Source organism: Trachurus trachurus (genome assembly GCF_905171665.1).
Source record: "Trachurus trachurus genome assembly, chromosome: 23".
Classification (NCBI taxonomy): Eukaryota; Metazoa; Chordata; class Actinopteri; order Carangiformes; family Carangidae; genus Trachurus; species Trachurus trachurus.
In genome coordinates, this window is record NC_139912.1 from 11,484,723 (window position 1) to 11,505,767 (window position 21,045).

The 21,045-nt window shown below is 43.0% G+C and overlaps 1 protein-coding gene across 2 annotated transcripts in view; it reads left to right on the forward strand.

The window, feature by feature from the left end:
- The window catches only part of plxna4 (plexin A4), a 233,008-nt gene that overhangs the window by 31,801 nt on the left and 180,162 nt on the right, over positions 1-21,045 (forward strand). For both annotated transcript variants that reach the window (XM_083999274.1, XM_083999275.1), the window contains exon 3: positions 8,496-8,678. In XM_083999274.1, coding sequence (XP_083855400.1) covers positions 8,496-8,678 — 183 coding nt within the window. The remainder of the gene's footprint in view (positions 1-8,495; positions 8,679-21,045) is intronic.

Genomic DNA, 21,045 nt, shown 5'->3' on the forward strand with positions numbered 1-21,045 from the left:
ATTAAACAAGTCTCCTGCTTCCTTCACCATACTCTGCTGGCTGCCCTCTGAAAGCACCGACTGATTTAGGTGCCTTCATTCCTCCCCCCTGTTGCTTCTTATGTTTTTGTCTAACTCTTGAATTATCTTCTATGTGCTCTGTCTTTTCCAACAATTAACTCATATTTGTTGGAACAAGTTTTCTTATATAATTGACTAGAGCATATCTTGAAGTACCCAAATATTACTAACATAATGACAAGGGATCCACCAATATGGTTTTTGACGGCGTTAAAGTATCTGCAATACGGTTTGGTTTGGTTCAGTTTAGTCTTGAGTTTGGCATGGATTTGAAAAAGGACTTAATTTTTCATCTCAAATGTAGACGTGCAAAAGTATGATCGTCCACAATATTAGATTGTCAGGTCGCCTATCTCTATTCTACATAACCTTATCTCATCCTTTGCTCTTGTCATTATTACTACGGCTGCTAGAGGTTCGCTAATAATACTTAACTTAATAAGCTGCAGGCACGGACTGATTTCTTACCGGACGACAGCCTCTTTTGTTGATTAAGTATATTTAATTTCAGTTCATATTTTTCCTTGTACAGTATAAACATTATAATATAACAGCAGCAGAATTACTCTTCTACAAGTAGAAGCCTTTAATTCATAATCTTTCTAAAAGTAAAGAGCAGAAGTACATATGCAGAAAATGATCTATTCGATTATTACCAAAGCTGCATAAATCTGTCCATGGACACAAAATCTTTCCCTTCCAATACGGTGACGTTCTGTGTAATTTCACTGACTGAACCAAACTGAATCAACACGTTTCTGAAGCAGCGCCACCAACAAGAAGAAAATATGAGTTGAAAATAAGTTGTTGTGTTGGGTTTCAATAGCTGTAGATAATTATACTTAATGAACTGTCATTTCTGCGTAGTTGATAATACATGCAGACTTATTTTTCACAGTTAATTTTTTATCACTTGAATAAAAACAGTTGTGGGTGAAATATTAGATGGTAATGCCTGGTGATCATTCCAAGAAGTAATGAAAGATTTGCTGCCAGCACACAGTGAAGCGTAAAATATGGGTTAGGAAGTTATCTGAGACCTCTTTCTCGTCGTAATATTAAGTTCTTTTTTTTAGTTCACAGTTGGATTTGTGAATTTACTTTCCCCCTCTATCTCTGCATCTTTTACACTGCAACCTTGCCTCTCACATTCTCAGCTCTGCTTTAGTGATGTCTCAGTTTTATTCCAAAACCGCCATGCTGTTTCGTTTTGATTTGATTGTTTTCCCCAACCAATATTTATTATCTGTTATAGCTGCTCAGCTAACGGTTGGCAGGTGCGAGCATCCGCAAACATGGATTTACACAATATCACAGGCTTATCAAAGCCTGCCTCCTCGAATTCGAAAACCTGCCAACAGAACATGCAAATAAATCAACTTTATTTCAGGCACACCCTGAGAAACGTGCGCACAGTCGAGTATACCCGTACGCACTCCAGCAGACACACATTTGCTGCATTTTATAGCTTTGTTTAATATAAATGTGCACTAATTCACAGTGTCATTCCCCACTTTGCACACCGGGAATGTACTGATGTGTCAGAATTGATGGCACACCTTTTCCTGAGATGACCTCACTGTCAGGCGTTGAACCAGCCCTGTGTGCGTGCTCGCATATATATTCTTTCTTTCTTCAGTCCTAATCATTGTGACTGGTTTTCGAAACAGTCCCGAGGGCGCCATAAAAGGGGGAAGTTAAATCTACTTGGTGACAGCTCTTGTAGTCCATGTCGACACTCTTGCATTCAAACTGAATATTGAGCATGATTCAGTCAGAGTGCTGCAAAAAATGCTCTCTCTTTTGGAATGCCCCACGGATGTGTTAACAAAGTGGCAAAGAGCGGTGAACCCCAGCCATCAGGAACAGATTCACAATGACTCCTGCTCTTACTAAGACAATGAACTGCACTTTTGATTCAGGGAAGAAGAACATTTTTTTTTTTTTTTTTTTTTGCATTTTGACAAGAATAACATCTGCTTCGTTGTGGAATGTGCTACACAGGCATGTTCCCGTCTCATAAAAAATGTCATTCTGTTGATGTGTGATAGATGGTAATTTTTGCATCCACATATTTGATCTAAGTCATTCATTTTAATGCTGCATTGAATGTCCAACATTATCTGCCCATTACCTTGACACACAGTAAATTTCATCCAGAAATGTTTTATCATTTTATCAGCTCTTCGCAACATGTTTATACAGTACGTGTGCAATCAAAAGTAATTGTGTGTTGGTAACAATATTTGACCAGCAGGGCTTTGATGCCGAGGCTTCTCTCCTCCTTTGGCATTCTGTTTCCATCTCCCCCATTCTGCTTCTGTCTGAATTGGGCATCTAAAAGGAGAAGAGCTCTCAGATGGCTCAATTGGGTATAAGATTGGACAGTTTCCAAAATAGACTGTGTTTCTGTGAGGAGGGAAATAAGAAAATCATCTATGGAGACAGGACACAACAGCTAGAAGGTTGTGATGAGATGCTGTTAGGACTAAATAACAAAAGAAGAAATGACATAAAGAAGAGTGCAAACAGGGCTGGCAGAGTATTTTTAGTGAAGTGGGGTGTGGAATTGTGTCTCGCATATCTCACTGTGTGTGTGTGTGTGTGTGTGTGTGTGTGTGTGTGTGTGTGTGTGTGTGTGTGTGTGTGTGTGTGTGTGTGTGTGTGTGTGTGTGTGTGTGTGTGTGTGTGTGTGTGTGTGTGTGTGTGTGTGTGTGTGTGTGTGTGTGTGTGTGTGTGTGTGTGTGTGTGTGTGTTTACTTCATGGTGTGTCCTGTCACGCATTGCTAGTGTGATGGAAGGCACCATGGATCACTAGTCAGACACACCACGTCTTGGCACAGTAGCCATACTCCACACACACACACACACTGGTACACACACTAACTCACAGGTGCACAACCAAACGAAGGCTAGAGCTTCATTTAAATAACTCAACGCTTTTGATGGAATAAAAAATGATCCCTGATGTTCAGCTTTTCATGAGTGTCAGCAGATCACTGCCAAAGACACAGAGAGGTCATGTTCAGTTAACATTATGACCATAGTAGGTTCATTACACTACAGTATATTCTGTTCATTAGAAAGCTTAGTGTGTTATGTAATCATAACAAGTAAAGCTTAAACACACATTTTCAGGGTTGAAGCCATTTGACTTTCCATCCACCCAGTGTTTGCCACAGTCTCACTGTGGCTCCACTCCAGCCATGCAGACTCCATGCAAACTATTTTGACATTGTTTATACACTGCTGACTGAAGAGTTTGCTGCTCTTGCTGAATGTCAGCTACTCTGTTGGAGCATGGAAACAGTCGATATTTGATTTACAAAGCAGCATAAAACTATTGTCAGTCAAATGGTCTAATTCGTCTATAGCCATGTACAAGTGAAATGTGAGTGATATCTTGAGTTAAATATTCTATGCATACAAAATGAAACACAAATGATTCCTTAGAGGGCTCAGAGCTTACATACTTAAGATGCCTTGAAATCATTGTGATGTATATCTTGATATATAGCTAAAATAATCAATACCGTTTAGCGGATGCTTTACTTCATAGTGACTCACTGTTTCTGCAGGAGTCATACAGTCAATGTTTTATTGTAGTGAAATTGAATGTTGACATCATATCTTTGAATGAACACTGCAGAACCCACTTAGTCATGACATAATTCGCGAGTGCTGCCAATCATCCTGGCAGGTCGGTCATTAAGCACAGTAGGGCTAGAGGAAAATACTGGATGTCTAAGTGGCTAATTATACAAAGGGGAACTACTGCAATACATTTCCTTTTCATTTTACTCCTCCAGTGTTTCTTTGCAAGGAAGTTTCCCCACATAATCATCAATAACTCTATGGTAAAACAAGCTGTTTATAATAAACAAAGTGCAGCATCAGCATAATGAAATGGATTAGGGGAGAAAGTCATTGAAAGCACCCCATGCAGTATAATAACTGCAATAAAAAATGAATAGCTAGAGGTGCAAGAAAATGGACTCTTTGGAGCCTCCAACGGTTGAGCAGCGACATGAAGCGAAATGTCTCTGTGGTTTAATGTGTGTCATTAACTTTGTGAACTTGTAGCCAATGGAACGGGCCCTCACAACAGTGCAAGCCCAGATTAGGCCATACATCAGAGAGCGTTGGAGAGCGTATCTCTTTCAGTCCCCACTAATCGCATTGAGCAACTCTCTCTCTTACACGCGCGCCCACTGCCCCCTCTCTTTCTCTCCACTCTGTATCTGCTGATCCCTCCGCACAGTCCAGAAGAGAGCTCTCTTTGTGCCGGTGCTGGCAGGCAGACAGAAGCAGAGAGATGGATATGGCTAAGAGTGACCTGATTCTGCCTTGCTGCCTGGCCTCTGTCCAAACGCAGAGACTCTGCTCTCCTGTCCCTCTGTCTTTGGGGAGGAACCCTCTGTCTTTCTCCCCCGTTGCTGCGCTGCGGGGCGCGAGCTGAAATGTGTACTAGGCCTGAGCAGGAATTGAGTTTCTAGGGGTAACAAGGATAAGTTCATGAATGTCTGGACGCCCTCTTTGATTTACTTTGATAATCCACTAGTGTAAACAAGGACAGCATGATTTGAGTCAACACAACAACACAATTTGTATTAGTATATATTTTGTAGGATGAGAGCACTTCCATATGCACAGCACATTTGGTTAGTAATACTAAAGCTATTTGATAATTTAATGTCTTTTTTTTCTGAATGAGTTAAGTTTCTGATTTAACGTTTTTGTTTTTACAGGGGGGTTTATACTATGTCAAATTATTGAATATGTGATTTGTACACATTTATAATGGAAATGTCAAGGAACACATTGAAATAGTTTGTACACTCACTCAGACTGACTCTCATAACTTTGGACCTCTCTGCATTTTTGCACTGCAACCAGACTGTTTAATGGGCCTGGACCACGGAAGTATTTGAGAGCATGTCTCCACATTATGACATGTTTGTGAGCACACTTAACCTAAATCAAACAGAATGGACAAAAGTCAAAATACTATCACTTAAGTATGTGCAGACTGGCACCACATGTTATTGTTATTATTTTCTTTTTATTACTCAGAACCATCAAAGTAGATTTTGTTGAGTCCACCAGGCGCCAACAATTTATTTTTCAGTTTCTGTCTATTCAGAAGTTAGTTGAATCAAATTGAGAGATACTGTACAAGCATCTCATGAGGGAGATACTTGTTGAAGACAGAGAAAAAGAAGATGAAAGACCATCCTCAAGGTCTTTATGTATAGTCAGTCAATGCTTGGACAAGTATGTAGAGCCCTAGCTATGGTTAAGAGAAAAGACAGTGAAAACTTATAATCCTTTGAAAATACACTCAGGGGATGGGGTGAGAGAATGAAAGGGGTTAGAAAACATGATAGAAGCAGTGACAGCATTGTCTTATTGGAAGACAATGTCAAGGACAACACTGATATTATTTGGTATTCTGAGTAGAGACGTCTTTGGCGTCGCAACTACAAATGTCATGTTTTGGTGGTGGTATAATGAAAATGTGTCTGCCTCATGAAAGGCCTGACAGGCTGAAAGTATATTTCATTAGATTGCAATATGCGGGACAGAGATGAAGGCTGTGATTGGCAAGCGGTAGAGAAAAAAAACCCTTCCATGTGTCAGTGACAAGAGATGAAAACACACACATACACTCATTTTCACACATACAAAAAAGATTCTTGTCCTTTCTACATGCATCACCCCTTACTTACACATACTCACTCCAATATGTTGATGGAATACACAAAATGTGATTTTTTTCCTGCTTTTTAATGACGAAAACCACTTTTACTTTAATAATCAATCTTGGGAGAAGTGGCTGCACCTTTGCTATCTTTTCAGGAAACATTCAATCATGGGGACCCCAAACACTACAAAGTACTCCATTTTGCCTCTGATAGACCCTGTTAACCTTTGAACCCCGGGACAATGAAGCTCCTCTATAACTGATGGCAACACAGAGAGGGTGTTTCTCTCTGTCACAAAAACACGGAATATGAATGAAAGCATAGAAGATCAGCGTTATATTGTAGTAATTGGGGAGAAAAATGTAGGGCAAGCAGACTAGTGGAGATAAGAGATAGTTTGAGGAATCGTCTCAATTCTGAATCAGTGTGTTAGTGACGAGGCGCTGGTAAGCATGAGGAGGTAACCCTGCAGAGCAGAGTGATATTTCACTGTGATTTTTACAGAGTGACCCTGGTTCTCATGAGAGCACCATCAGTCTAGCAGCGCGCCGCCGCACGACTTGTAGGACAGAGAGTGCATTCTTGACAGCAGGTTATTCTGAAAAGGTCGAGGAGGAAGAAAATGAGAGCGTAGAGAAATAAGAGGTCCACCTTAATATGTCTTTGTTGGGCACTTTTGTTTACTTTCTATCTTCCCTAATCCATATGTTGCTGTTTTGTTCGTCCTCATCTCAACCCCCTTACCATATGACATTATCTTGACCCAAAATGAAAGCATCTTTATTGATTATTCCGATTTCATATAACCCTGTGTTACAGCTTAAAGCTCATTGTGGCCTAGTGTGCTCCATTTGTCTAATGAAAGCAGACCCCATATTTCTTCAGCAGGTCAGTCAGAGGCTTCTGATGATAATGATGGCCTTTAGTGAAAGGTTGTGAGGAGACATTTGGTGCTTCCAAAATTGATCCAGAGAGTCCAGGGGGCACGCTTCCAGGAGGAAAAACCTTAAAAAAAAGAAGACAAACTAAAACGCCTTCTTCCCCTTAGAATGTCCCACCTTTGACCAGTCAAACCACTATACTTCCTCGTGTGTTACTCAATGCATGAGTTGATGTTGTGAATCAATACCTTAAATGTCAATATTACAACTTTGGCTGTTCCATGTTTTATGCTGAAGTGAATCTTCACGCTCTTTGAAAAATGGATTTTGAATGAATAAGCAGAACATGCTCTCATGTGCACCCCATGTGACAGGCACACAGAGACAGCTGGTACCAAGACTGACTTAACAGGGCTGGTAAAAACTACCCCAGAGATCAATAATACAATCAATCAAACCCAGTGTTAGTTAGTTATATATTCTTTCCTTTTCTGGTCTTTTTTGCTGAGGGTCACCACGCATCTCTATCCATTGTTTCAAATGAAAAGCCCTTGGCAGAATCATGTAATTGCAACTTCATGGCATGACTGCAGTAGTGACTATAATTGTTCATTTGCTGGCCACCATAGCAAAAGGTTTGTAAGGGAAACACTGGTGTTTATAATGTCTTACATGGGCTTCATTTCAAACATTCAGCATTCAAACCATTCCATAACGAATTGCTTTTCATCAAGTCATCACAGATGCATGTGGATTTCATACCTCACACCCACTATTTCATCTAACTACTGATGTTTGCTGTGCATTTTTGAAAAAGCTTCGTGTCAACTGCCAAGGCATTTTTTCCTCGCAGCAACCCACCACATTGCGAAGCTATTAATCAAGCAGTGCCTGCTTCAGTCCTAAACCCGGTGTTTCAAATCCATCCATACACACAGAATAATGACCAATCCCCAGCACCATTATTCTCTTATCAAAACCCATAAGTCATTCTGCCCACAGTGACTGGTGTGAATATCCCCCGGCAGGATAAAACACATGCATGCAAAACACAAACTGCAGAGAGAGGCACAAAACATGAACACACCCATCTGTATATAATCAGAAAATCACAGCAGCGTGCCCTCACAGAAAGCATAACAGATGAACCTCCATCATGAGCCCTAATTCTCCTTATTCTCAAACTTCTTCTTTTTAATACTTACTTATTTAGATGCATAGCGGTGATTTGCCTCAGAGCTGTGTGACGGTGTAGCACTACTTTTTTTTTATCCACCCAGTTCACTTTGAATCATTTCACAGTGAATATCTTGCGGCACAGGCATTTCTGCAGTTGCTGTTGCATTGGGTGGACAGTGGGGAATTGTGCCTGACAGAGCAGCCTCTGGCGCTATTACAGAGCTATAGCCCAACTGCAGTCTTCTTCCATCTTCATCTCTCTAACTTGGTTCCACATTTTCTTGCATGTGGACCAGCAGATGCACACATGCATACAAATGCTCACACATTCCCTTACTCACATACAAAATCCTCTCCCTTTGTCTTTCCCCTATCTATATCTGTCCAATGTGAGAACACTCACACCCTCAGACACAAGGTATTGATTACTACTTTTTATTAATCTTGACCTCCGTCGTACTTCTATCTGGCAATACATCCTCAGTACTGCAAGACACTCTCAACCTTTCTCCCTGTGTGGCGTGCAGCTCTATACAAAAATCGACAAGAACTTACAAGTGTTTGCCCAAGCGGTGCCTTTCACCTTGAAGTAAAATTTGAAAACGCTTTGAGGAAATCTGATTCAGATTTGTGTTGAACTAATCCTTTCTTTTCTTCCTCTGTTCTGCAGCTCTTGACCATTGATGATGACTTTTGCGGCCTCGACATGAACGCGCCGCTGGGCGTGTCTGAGATGGTGCGCGGCAAACCTCTCTTTTCCGACGCCGTCGACAAAATGACCTCCGTCACAGCCTACGTCTACAAGAACCACTCGCTCGTCTTTGTGGGCACCAAAAGTGGCCGAGTCAAGAAGGTAAGGAGGAGGAACAGAGGATGAATGCTACTGTAGCAGAGATTTGGTTGCCGACTATTTGAATGTGGAGTAAGGGCTGGGAACTGGGGACTGCTGGACTGGAGGAGGGATGGTAGTAGTAAGGCAGATTGACTTTCAGGCAAATCAGCTGAGTCGGCTGTATTTGCAAGAGGCAGAGGTGTATGTGTGCATGAAAGAGAGGGAGGGTGAAAAGAGGAAGTGTGTGTACTTCACTGTGGAGAGAATTTCAGTTTGTATGTGTGTGTGTGTGTTTGAGGAAGGGGGATCAGGAGAGCCCCTGAGGGGGTTTTATTCCTAGAGCCAAGCCTATCTGGTATCTCTCAACATCCTCCTCATCCACTGCACCATATATCACACATACACTCGTATACACCCGGTATCAGGAGTATCCGCTGTACTTTTTCTTCACTTTGGACTCATATAAAATCCAGAGCCCTGGGGGCAGATTGTAGCACACATCAGCATGTTGCAGAACTTGCTAGACAGCACAGATCAGCATGTTGCCGAATCGATTAGACAAAGTTTCTGATCCGTTTCTTGAGGCAAATCGAGGGATCAGAATGGAATGAAATGCATCATTTATTAAGTGATTTATGTAACTATATTATACAATGTATCAGAACATGAAGCTACAAGTCACATTTGTTTGACATTTTCATTAAATTTGTATACTAACCTAAATTATAGTCTAAATGTAATCATTATGGGAAAAAGTTGGGCTACGCTGGCTTTGAAGCTCATGTGGAATTGTGTTAGTTGTAGCATTTGTGAACTTCTCTGACTATAACTGTCTCTGTTGAAAAACATGTCACACTCTGTGTGACAGCAAAGCCCTTGGCTAAACAAGATTTGTCCCCTCACAGTTAAACAGCAGTGGATAAGCTGGGTTTTGGCGTGTTGTGGCTTCCACCTTAGATTCCCCTCATGCTCCTGTGCCCTCCCCCCTATGTGGCAACCCCTTTTCTGGGCTAATGGGATGATGCACCGCTACTAGGTGTGATAGAACGCTGGTAGCTGCTGTACTTTTACCCCCCCCACCCGTTCTCACACTCACATACACACATAGTATATCACAGGGCCATGACTGAGACTAATTCTGGGATGGCTAGGCCATTGAGCCTCACAGGCTCGGGGAAAACAGCATTACACAGAGAGGAGGAAAGAGCAGGATGGAGTGACTTAGGGTAGCAGAGGAAAGTTAGGAAGAAGGGGAAACACTGAACAGAGATGGAATTTATGACGGAAATAGAGTTGTATGAGGACAGACGAAGGGAGAGAGAGGAAAGACAGTGGAGAAAGTTAAATGAAGATGCGAATCAATGCCAGAATGAGCAGTCACTGTCAACAGGTATTTTTCTACTAATACACAGGCAGTGTTTTTACATTGTTTTTGTTGATTACTGGCCCCTGCCTGTGTTCGTTGTTGTTGTTTTTGTTCTGCACAGTAGCAGAGTGGTTGAAGCAGTGGTTTTCCATGTTGTGCGACAATAACCAGCACGTAGGCAGAGGGAAATATGTAATCATATTTAATGCCTACTGCTTATCTGTGATGATGAACGTGTTAGGTAGGGGGAATTTAGTGCCACTGAGTGCTAAAGTATTACAAGCTGTTTTCAGAATATCATTTTTGCTTCAGGATGTTGGAGACAAATTCTGTTCCTGGTTATCGTCGTGCTTTTCTTCTTATTTCCCTTGGCTTCTCTCCAGACATCCCTCTCGAAACCACATATTGGCACTTGAAAGATTCGCGTGTGCAGGACTTTGGCATTATTCTCATTCAAACTCAACATGAATGAAGCTCAGATTGTGCACACATGGCATATTCAGACAAAGAGAGCCCACAGACGCACACCATCTTTGACAAAAGGTGATCAATATCCTGTGTCAACACTGGCGTGCACGCTTGCACACAGCCCCATTACGGCCACATCCTCCCCTCCCATGTACATACTTCTCCTCCCCTGTCGTTAACTGTATACCATTAGATGACATCACAGGCAATAAAAGACAACAACAAGACAATAAAAGGTCTGAGCTTCAGTCCACCTCCTTCATCAGTGACTTTATAACCCCTCAGCTAATGGATGTTGATTTATATACACTCCTCCACCTTGCTTGTTCCATCCCTCAATCCCCTCCTCCCCCTTTCTCTCTGATCTACTCTCGCACACTCTCTGTCACTCTGTTAGTTTTTTTTCAGTGTTATTTATGGTCCTGTGAGTAACGCACCATCCTGAATAAATATAAGCATTACGGTAAAAGAGAGCGGATGGACTTTAATGCAATGGTGTTTGGGTGAGCTGGATGTTAGTTTTTACTGGCTTACATTTATGACATCATGAAGCCGAGTTCGGCAGGAAGCTGAGTGAATTAAATTCAATTTGCTTGTGAAATAGTTTTTATGTAATGGCAGTCAGAGTAAAATTTCACTAGTATAACGTAAGGCCTGTCTGTGGATCAGAGCACAGACATGGGCGTATATTGATGGACCATAATGTATTCTCTTCCCTTTAAACCTGTTCTTAAGTAATGCAACAGAGTACTTAACCCCAACCCTTACCTTAACTTCAACCTAAACTAGATATCAGCTGGGGATGTATTGCAGTAACTGAAATGGCAAGAAGGAAAGACTTGGCTGATTACTGTAGGCTGCACTCTAGTTATGTTTCCTCACGATATGTTGGCCTCAAGTGGTCCGGAGACAGGACAGGTTCCCCAGGAGTCTAGACAGAAGAGGTGCTGACGGAAATATCTTGAGATCACTGCGGTCTGGTGGATGTATCAGGTTGTGTAGTCACTCAGAAAGATGAGCTGAAAGATGATTGTGAGGATGTGGGAAAGCACAAAGTGACAGAGTGAGGAAAGTGGCTGGATTGGAAAGACACAGCAAAAAATTCAACAATGGAAGAATAAAGGAAACTGTCACTCTGGCAGATTCTAACTTATTATACCCCAAATGGAAGTGTTCACTCTCAAACAGTTTTTGATGAGGTAAGAACCAGCCTCAGGAAGTCAGTATAGTGCACACCCCATGCATAAGGTGAAACACAGACACCGACACAGCAACAGCCCTTGCCTCACATGACTGGTGCTGAGTGTCTGTGCTGTGTAAAGGCCATATTGACACAGTCTAAGCTGGGTTTCGTAACACCCTCCTGTCAGCATAAAACAGTGCAGTGCTGTCACCTAGAAAAGAAAAAGCATTCTGCACATGTTCACAAACACAGCCATCGGTCCTTACTGTCTCACACAGGGCTCATGTGATCAGTACACCTCCATGCCTTTTCCCTAACTCTTTCCATCTCCGCCTCCCTTCTGGCTCTGAATTGCTCGAGTGTCTCTTCCTCTGTGCTCTTCACCACACTTCCCACCTCTTTCTCCTCTTATTTCTGTGCTTCCCCTCCCATTCTCCACCTCTATTTGGCCTCTCCTCATAATTTCCCCTCTTCCTTTTCCCTTCATGTCTCTCCCTCCCTCGGTCTATCCATCTATGGCTGAGTGGAGTTGCTGTGAGAGCTCTTTGATGGCTACCTCCTGCCATTGGAAGTGAATGGACCATATGGCTTCTGTCAGCCTGTCTGTTGGTCAGTTTGTGTGTGCGTTGGTCTGTGGCTTAAGGAGGAGATGGAGATGTGATGGAGATAAAAGGCTGTGCCTGGGTAAGGTTTAAACCCATTTACTGCAGGTCAGTGCACCACAGTAGGTCAAGGGGAAAGCCGTAACCCCCCCTGCAGGCTTTGGTTTAGTTTATGGTCATCTGGTCGTGCTACACATTAGCATGAGAGGTACACGTCTGTGCTGGTACATACATGATACTCACTGCACACAATTGCTTGTATTGAGAGAAGCACACATGCATGCATCAGTGCACACATTAGCCCACATACACACTGCTGGACAAAGGCTGCCCAGGTATCTCCATGGGGCCACGGATAGAGAGGTGGACTTGGGGACGAGAGGGTGGTGTGGAGGGAAGAAGTGGAGAGAAAAGAGAGGGAAGAGACGAGATTGAGGGCCTCCTACCGAGGTGCTAATGCATCTCCCCTCTGTTCATCCCGATGGGGGAGCATTGGCGCTCAATACAATGAGCAGCTAACCTTGAACTTGACATAGACAAGAGGCACAAAAATGAGCAAGACGTGGCATGCAAAGGTAGTGAGGTTGAAGTAGCTGAGGATACATGGGCGTGTTTTACTGTGTCCTAGTTATTACTAAAGAACTGCCAAAGGTAGCGTTTGAAAAAGCAGACATGTGTACGCTTGTTGGGGTGGTGGCACAGAGGAGAGGGGGGTGGGGGGATCTTTTCCACAGAGTATTTGTCAGCATTTGGCCAAAGGCAAAAGAGCGAGGTGTTGGGATGTGACAATTCATTCACTTCTTAACCAGAGCTGCTACTTTTCAATCTGTCCCTGTCAGACAGAGAGGAGGCAAGAGGAAGCAAACGCACGGAAAGAAAGACGAAAGATGGAAAAGTGAGACAGGAGGGTAAATGAATTGCGGGTTCCAAAGCTATAGGGTTTTTGAAGGAGATGAGAAAATGTGGCACAAGGGGCGTAGAGACACAGAGAGACCTGTCATTTAAGGTTGTCAGTGGAAATGCCATGAGTGGGGAACAGGTCAATTCCAGCGCTGAATGGTTAATGTTTGTTGTTGGCTGGGGAAAGGTCAAACTCTCACTTTTGTCTCAAGCTTTGTCAGTTTCTCTGTTTCAAAATGTTTTGCCTGCACTCTCTTGGCTGTCTCATTACCCCTCTCCCCAGCCACTGTAATCTTTTTTCCTTTCACTAATTATCTGCTGCTCTCCTCATCACAAACATGTCATTTATCTTCCATTTAATTTTTCCACTCGCTTGTTTTCCTCTGCCACGTCTCTCCTTGCTTTAAAAACTTACCATTAAAAGCCAGTAGTGAATAAATGTACTTTAAAATCTCTGACCAAACGCCTCAGTAAGAAGTTGACATTCTCCTCTGTATCACCTTGCTGTGAAGATATCGAGGATACTGGTTCCTATTAGCTACTGAAAGGCTTTGTAGTGCCGAGAGCTCACAAAAAAAATCCCCTGGATTTATGAGTTTGCTCAGCAACAGTTTAAACCTTGCAGTCTCATCAGGAAACAATGGATTGGATTGTAAAGCCACATTGATGGAAATACAGGTTCCCATTTCTTCTTTTGCACTAACTACAATTACAATTAATGTAACATTTCTGTGGAACTCCCTGTCTCATAAATGAACAGAGGCTGTTCTACTAACTGGCTCCGCTGTCAGCACAATAGATTATGGATGGATACATTTACGTGTGTGTGGGTGTGAGAGCTTTACTTGAGATATTTATTGCTCTGGACCAATCCCATATGTTTTGTGGGTTGATTGTGTCCTTGTTTTGCATGTGTGTTTGTTCCTTTGTGTGTGTGTGTGAGTGTGGGTGCGTTCTTGTCTGTCTATGATGGGTTGGTTAGCCCCAGATGCAGATTATTGAAATGGACTGAGCTGAGCCGTGGTCAGTGGAGCAGAGGATTAACTGCTTAGAGCTAATGATGAAATATGCTTTAGGACAGACAGGCATCGTGTGCAATGTGTACTGTGTGTGTGTGTGTGTGTGTGTGTGTGGACATTGGTTTACGATTTAGAACACAATGATCTGCACAGGTGCACACACTCGCACACACATGTTACTATCACCCTGGCCAGCAGCCATTACAACCCCACCCACTAGTCCATTCTCTCTGGCCAGCGGTCTAAACTGCTGCTGTATTCAACCACCACCCCAGAATGTCAATGCGTCTATACTATTGAGTATTCCTCACCAGTCTTCCTAGTTGCCTTGGCACTGTGTGTGTGTGTGTGTGTGTGCTCCCACACCAGCTCGTGCAGCAGCGGCGCACACTAAAGCATGCTCAGTCGTAAGTTGCCATGGTAGCACAGTCTGCTCCACTTGCATAGGATAGAATGTATAGAAGGCATCAACTCAAGGGAAGAAACACAACAACACACGCATATCTGAGAGTGTATTGTGAAACACTGTGTGACTCCCAGGGAAGCTCGCGCTGCTGCACAGAAAGTGCAGACATTGTGCTGACACAATGGGCCGAGTGCACCTCAGAGCGATGTGATCTGATGATAGTGGGCTAGTATTTGATGACAGGTGCTGTCCACCTCACAGCTCTAAGGCTGATTGAACGCACCGTATTAGTGCGTTGGTGTTTTTGTCTCGCTGTATTAACTGCTGTCGGTTACCCAGCTTTGTTCTGGTATTTGTTGTAGAGATATAAAGACATGTCAAGGGGAATCAGTCAGTGGGAACCCCCCGGCAGCCCGCATCCCCTCCCCTTCACCTTATGCCTCTTGTCTCCACTCCTTTCTTGTTTCTAGGCAGTTGTTTTACAATACATCTTTTCGGTATAATTGCTCGGTAGTTGGTGTACAATGTTTGCATAAGGGCTCCTTCTGAACTCCAGTTCCTTGTCCAGATTTAGGGAACTATTGTGGATTGTCCATGAGTCTGTGTCTGTGTTTGTGTGTACATACAGTATATATTAGTCTTTTCTGTGCAGAAAATAATGGGAGTTAATGAGAAGTGAAGTCCGGTAATGGCTTGGGAAGAGAATCAGAAGGTAGTGCTTGCAATCTTCACAATACTTGCGGCGCCTGCTGCCAACACAAAAAACCTCATCCAGCAGCCAGGCTGTCTGACTGGGCAGCAGGCAGAGCCCATGTTGTATTCAGAGAGGAAGGAAGTCTTATCGCTCACTTGTGGAAGGATATGGAGGAGAGAAGGAGGGAGAAAGGAATGAGGATTAGAAGATGGGGTGGAGAGAAAGAGCTGTGACGGGGGGAAAGTGGGCACAGTTTGGGGGTCGGACGATGAAACTGATGTGTGAGTTGACAAATGAAAAGGGGAAGGTGAAGAGTGAGACAGTTAGATGGATGGATGCATGATGGAGAAACAGAAAAGACAGATGGAGAGATGTGGAGAGGGATATACTGTTGGTAGATTGTATGTGCAACACATGGTGAGAATGAGGGAGAGGAGGTGGAGATGGATGGTTGCAGAGATGAACAGAGGGCCACGTAATCAAGAAGAAAAAAAAAGGTAGAGTGGGGTAGAAGACGACGAGGGAGAGATAGAGCATGTCATCCAGACCATTACAGAATTTATCTGCACTTCTGCATGTACACACACACACATTCACACCTCAACTTTCCCATTTGGCCATTCAGCGACAGTGTTTAGTTGATGAAAGACACGGGGGAAGAGGAGGGGAAAAGCAATCTCTCCTCTGATTTAGAAAGAGTATCACATGGTGCTCGGGTTGGCAAAGAGCAGCCGGCGTACACTCTGCCTTCCTGATTTGACAGATACACAAAGTGCCCTGATACGGGGGGATGACATTGGCTGTGCGTTCAGAATGTTCACGTGTGTGTGCGTAACTTGGTCATATGCAAAAATAGCTGTTCACCTCAAGCGTGTCAGGTGTGTATTTATAGATACCATTGCTGTAGCTTGGCCTTATCCTTCCTTTCCAGAGCTCTTTTATAATTGATGAGCTGCCAGGGGCTGAGCAGGGCAATAGCACGCGCACACACTCACACATAACCAAGCTTGGTAACCAGCTGCTTCTCTGCAGGTTGACACCATGTTTGCACATACAAGCTCTCCAAGTCAGAAGCACTTGAGTGCTTTAAGCTCATGTACTGTACAGCTTGTCGCAAAGGTGAGCCTCCAGCAATGAATCATGGTCCATGTAGTGTTACAGCCTAAATGCTGTTTATATTGCTCTGACTTGCTGATTAGCTGCAACAGCTTTTAGTCAGAGTAAAATTAAACTACCTCGAAATGTCAACTCGATGTTACGCTGCTGGATATTTTTTAATGTTTTTCTAACCTTCTTCTGAAATTTAATTAGTATTCAGACATGAAGCTTGCAGAAATCTTTTTTTTTATTTACACAGATCTTTTCTGAAATGGGAAACAGGAAGAGAGTGGGTGAGCAGCTACAGAAAAGAGAGCACGGCAGAAAGACTGAAAGAGTGAAGAGGGCAAAATTGGCAAGCAGGAATGATGGGTGAAAGCTACAGCGATGGAGAGAATGTCGAGAAAGGGTAAAGGTAGACAATCTGATGGGAGGAGAGGGTGAGAGTGGTGAAATAGATTTTGATGTTCATTTCACTCTCGTGAGTCTGCACCTATTGAGAAGAGTACCAGTATGTGGCAGCCTATTGAGCTGTGAGTGATTTGAGTGGCTATTCTCTGCAGTGTGTACGTGGAATTGAAAGGCTTGAGCCAGCTGAGAAGTTGGAGAGGGAAAATGACTAACTTCACCGGTTCTTTCTGTTTCCTGGCAGTTTGAACTGTAGTTGACTCTGACGAGTTGCTGGCTCAGGGTTAAGACAAGGTTGACTGCTGAGAGAGATGAGTCAAGGTCTGGGGACATAAACAAATCAAAGGCCTGACATGGAATTTGGAATCTGTGCTTTGATCACAAGTATAATTTTCCTGTCTTTTTTTATGTCTTCACAGTGAAAGATTCTTCTTTCACTTGTGCAGAAAACCCCTGAATTGCTAGGCCTTAGGGATGAGCAGTGGTTTCTGTATCAGAATATTTATTTGTGTATATATTCCTGTGGTGAGGTGAAAGACAACAGGCTCTTGTCATGTTTTGCCCAATGAAAACATGTTAAAATCTACTAGATCATCATGACATGAGCCTAACATTAGACCTTTGAGCTCATGCACAGTCCTGTGAAATTTTCCTCCAACATGTTTGTGAAGCTCATAATGTTTGAGTTTTTCATGAGGCTGATTTTAAAGTCATTTTGGTTTGTGCACAATGCCTATAATCTGAGCAAATGCCAAGTAGGCCATGCCAGACCAAAGTGAAAACTGAGAGTTGGCTCCATGAAGAAAGGAAATGCCCAATTTGTGGCTCATTTAGTAAAATGTCCATGCAGCTTTTCACCGGTGCCTCAGATAGTAGGGAGTGCAGTCTCAGCTGTGTGAAGACGCTGAAACTGTGTTAAGAAATGGAAAAAGGTGCAAAAAGGTGAGTCGATCCGTTGGCAGGTGAACTACTTTTTAACTGCCCCCATTTTAATTTCCTTTTGTTGCATTTTTATTTGTACGTCTGTCTACCTCTATCAGGCTTCACACTGTTTTAATTATTTCTCTTTTTAAATCCCTTCCTTCCTTCCTTGCTTCCTTGCTCCCTTGCTTCCTCCCTTCCTTGTCTCTTTTCTAATTAACATGTTGTGTGGCTCAGAAAAGCTGGCAGCTTGTGTGTGTTTACAAGCTGCTCACTGAGGGTGGCTTTGCCAGGCGGGCATGGGGCTTTTCACAAGCAAGTCAGACTTCGTCAGACTGTCTTTGGGTTCACCAACACTGGTGTTTGTGGATGAAAAATATTACAAAGCTCATATTAAGCATACAGTTAGCATCTTAACTAACTAATGTAACTTTGTGATTGTGCTCTGTTTAACACCACATAACAGTTATATGTAAAAAGGTGCATTGACACTGAAAGATGATGAAGACAGCAAGGAGGGAGCAACCAAACTCAGAGGGAATAGAGGTCTGGATTAACATCTACACACATTACAAACAAAATAATGAAATGTTTAGTTCCTGCAGCCAATATATTCACTCTTGTAGTTTAGAGTTGGATAACGCCTCTCATAATACTTGCAACATATCTCACTTTTTCCTCTCCACCTTGCTTGTCAAGCTCCCTCTTAAAGCCTAGATCTGCTCAGCCAGTTAATTAGCATCACTATTAACATTCTTCAGCCATATCAAGTCTGTGTCAAGCCGGCAAATGGGAATGTAATTATGTCCAACCTTTCTCTCTCTGCCTCCCTCTCTTCTGCTGATGGATCATTGAATAGGTAACCACACAGAAAGACTCCAGACATAGTTGTCTCTCTCACATGCGTACACACATACTCACACATTTACACAGACTTCTACTCATGTCAAAGGTGGCCGAACAGTTAAGGATCATATTCTGTGGCTGCTGCTGAGTGAAGACACCACTGCTTTCCTCCTTCTTCTTCTTTGTTTTACTGTAGTGGAAGAAGCGCTTGAATTGGCATTAATTACTCTTGTGTAGCAGACTGTGAAAACATGAGCTCTCCAACACTTAATTAACAATTACTAAAGGTGATTTATCATTAATTAAATGGTATAGAAAGAATTTATAGTAGCAGCACCCCGACCAAACTACAGTGTGTTAATTATCATTTCAGTTTTGTTTCATGCGTTGGCATTTTCCTGTGTGCGGGTACCAAATCATTGCATGGCGATTGTTAATTTGTGTTCCAGCAGTGGAAAATCAATACAGCGTCTAGCAACTAATCTCACAGTGTGTTCCTGTGTAGCTCAGTGGATGGATTGCTAGCAGTAACCCTGCCAGGGCCTGAGTGTAATTTCCCATCAGAGCGCTCCATACCACAAATTTATACCGTTGTACTCAAGAAGAGCGTTTAAACCATGTGAAGCATAGAGGTGGACAAATGCAGCGTTTAGCTCCGCCTTTCATTATTTAGTTTTCCAGTCATAACTGAAGTTTACAATCATGAGGGATAAGGTTGTCTTCGTTCCAGCATTGGTTTATTAGAAGCAAAGTCTGTTGAGTTGGCTGTCTCCCTTTCTATCCACTCTATTCCTTTGTCATAAGCTTTGTATATAAGGGATTGTTGCAAAATCATTGATGGATGACCTGAAGCAGATCCATTTTCTCCCCATTTTGTATCTGTAGCAGTACATGCAGCACCCATATTTCTGCAGTAACACTCTGGATTCCTAGAAATTACAAATCCCTTTCCCACTTGTTCATTACATCTTTCTATCCTCCATCCTTTCCCACCCTGACATCCCTCCTCTCTCCAAGCCTCTGTGATTTATGGCTGAGTCTGTGCAGCTGTAGAGGACGCATCACTGCAGGTGAGCCCTCTGCCTCCCTCCTCCTCTCACTAGCTCCTTCCCTGCACGCCTGTAGCCAATCATTGCACACTACAGGTCTCTTGGGGCGACCAGTGCCCCCACACACCTTTTCCTTTTCCTCTACCTCTCCCTTCTCTCTTCCCCTGTCTCCCTTTCTTCCTCTCTCTGCAGAGAACAGTTTGCCTCACAACTGGGTCATTCTCTCTCCCTGCAGTAGACGCTAGCAGCCAGTCAGGGAGGTAAGGCTAAGCTAGGCTGCTCTCTGCAGCTAGGCTCAGCTGCAAGGAAAACCTCGGGGACTGCAGATGCATGAGTGTACTGTCAAGGGGGTTATTTTTGCTTACACGTGGTGCATGAATTCACACCTGTTGAGAGGGCACTGCGACTGAGGTGGCAAAGTGTGAGTGGATAAGAGGCGTATATGAATGAAGCATTTATTTTCCATGTGTACATGTTGGTATATTCTGTCTGTTTTTGAAGCCTCTGGTAACCACCACATGTATTAAGTCTCTCACAAACATCAGCTGCATCTGCCAGCACCTGTTTGTTTGTTTTTGGTTTATTTGCACATTTTTATATTGCTCAGCCTTTCCTCCTACTCATTTCACAGACACACAGGCACACACTCTAATGTTGCTGCAGTGGTGTCAGTATGTCGCGATTTAGATAACTCTGATTCGCCCATTAAGCAGATGCCAGCGTAAACATCTTTAAAAGGGTCCCTGGGTCTGTCTGTCTGACATCAAGACTTTGAAGTGTGCCTCGGGTTCCGAAGCTGCTGCACAGAGACAATGACAAGAGAGCTGGAGAGTAGGAGAGATTGAGAGAGTAAATAAATGAGGTGGAGAGGAGGAGAGAGACAGAAAGGAATGGTGGGATAGATATGAAAAAGAGGACAGAGGCAAGTAAAAGGAAAAAGAGAAATTAACATCTGTAATCTTGCACACCTATCCTCGCAGTCCTCTCTTTTCCTCTTACCTCCTCTCTGCGCCCTTTCTTTTCCCATCCTCAATGCTGACTTTAATAAGTGGATTTTTATCTCGGCTACACCAGTGCTCCCAAAGGATTATGGGATTTTTTCCCCCTGCTGCACACAGAATGGTAATTGCCAATCTGCAGTTAGAGACACTCCTTGTTTTTAAGGAATAATACAGAATTTGTAAAAACTCAGCTTGTTAAAAATTAAATGTTGGTTGTGGGTTTGTGCGTGAGGTCTTGTATATTATCTTAGCAGCTGCACTGTCATCACACTTCTCTAATATGTGTCTAGCCTGAGAGTCACAGAGGGTCTCATCACTGTCTAGACTAAGACACATTATCAGTGGACTGTGGCAGCTGAAGTTGCACACTCCACCTTTCTTCTCTCTCTCTCCTTCTTTTCTAAATCTCTCCCTCTCAAAGGATGAT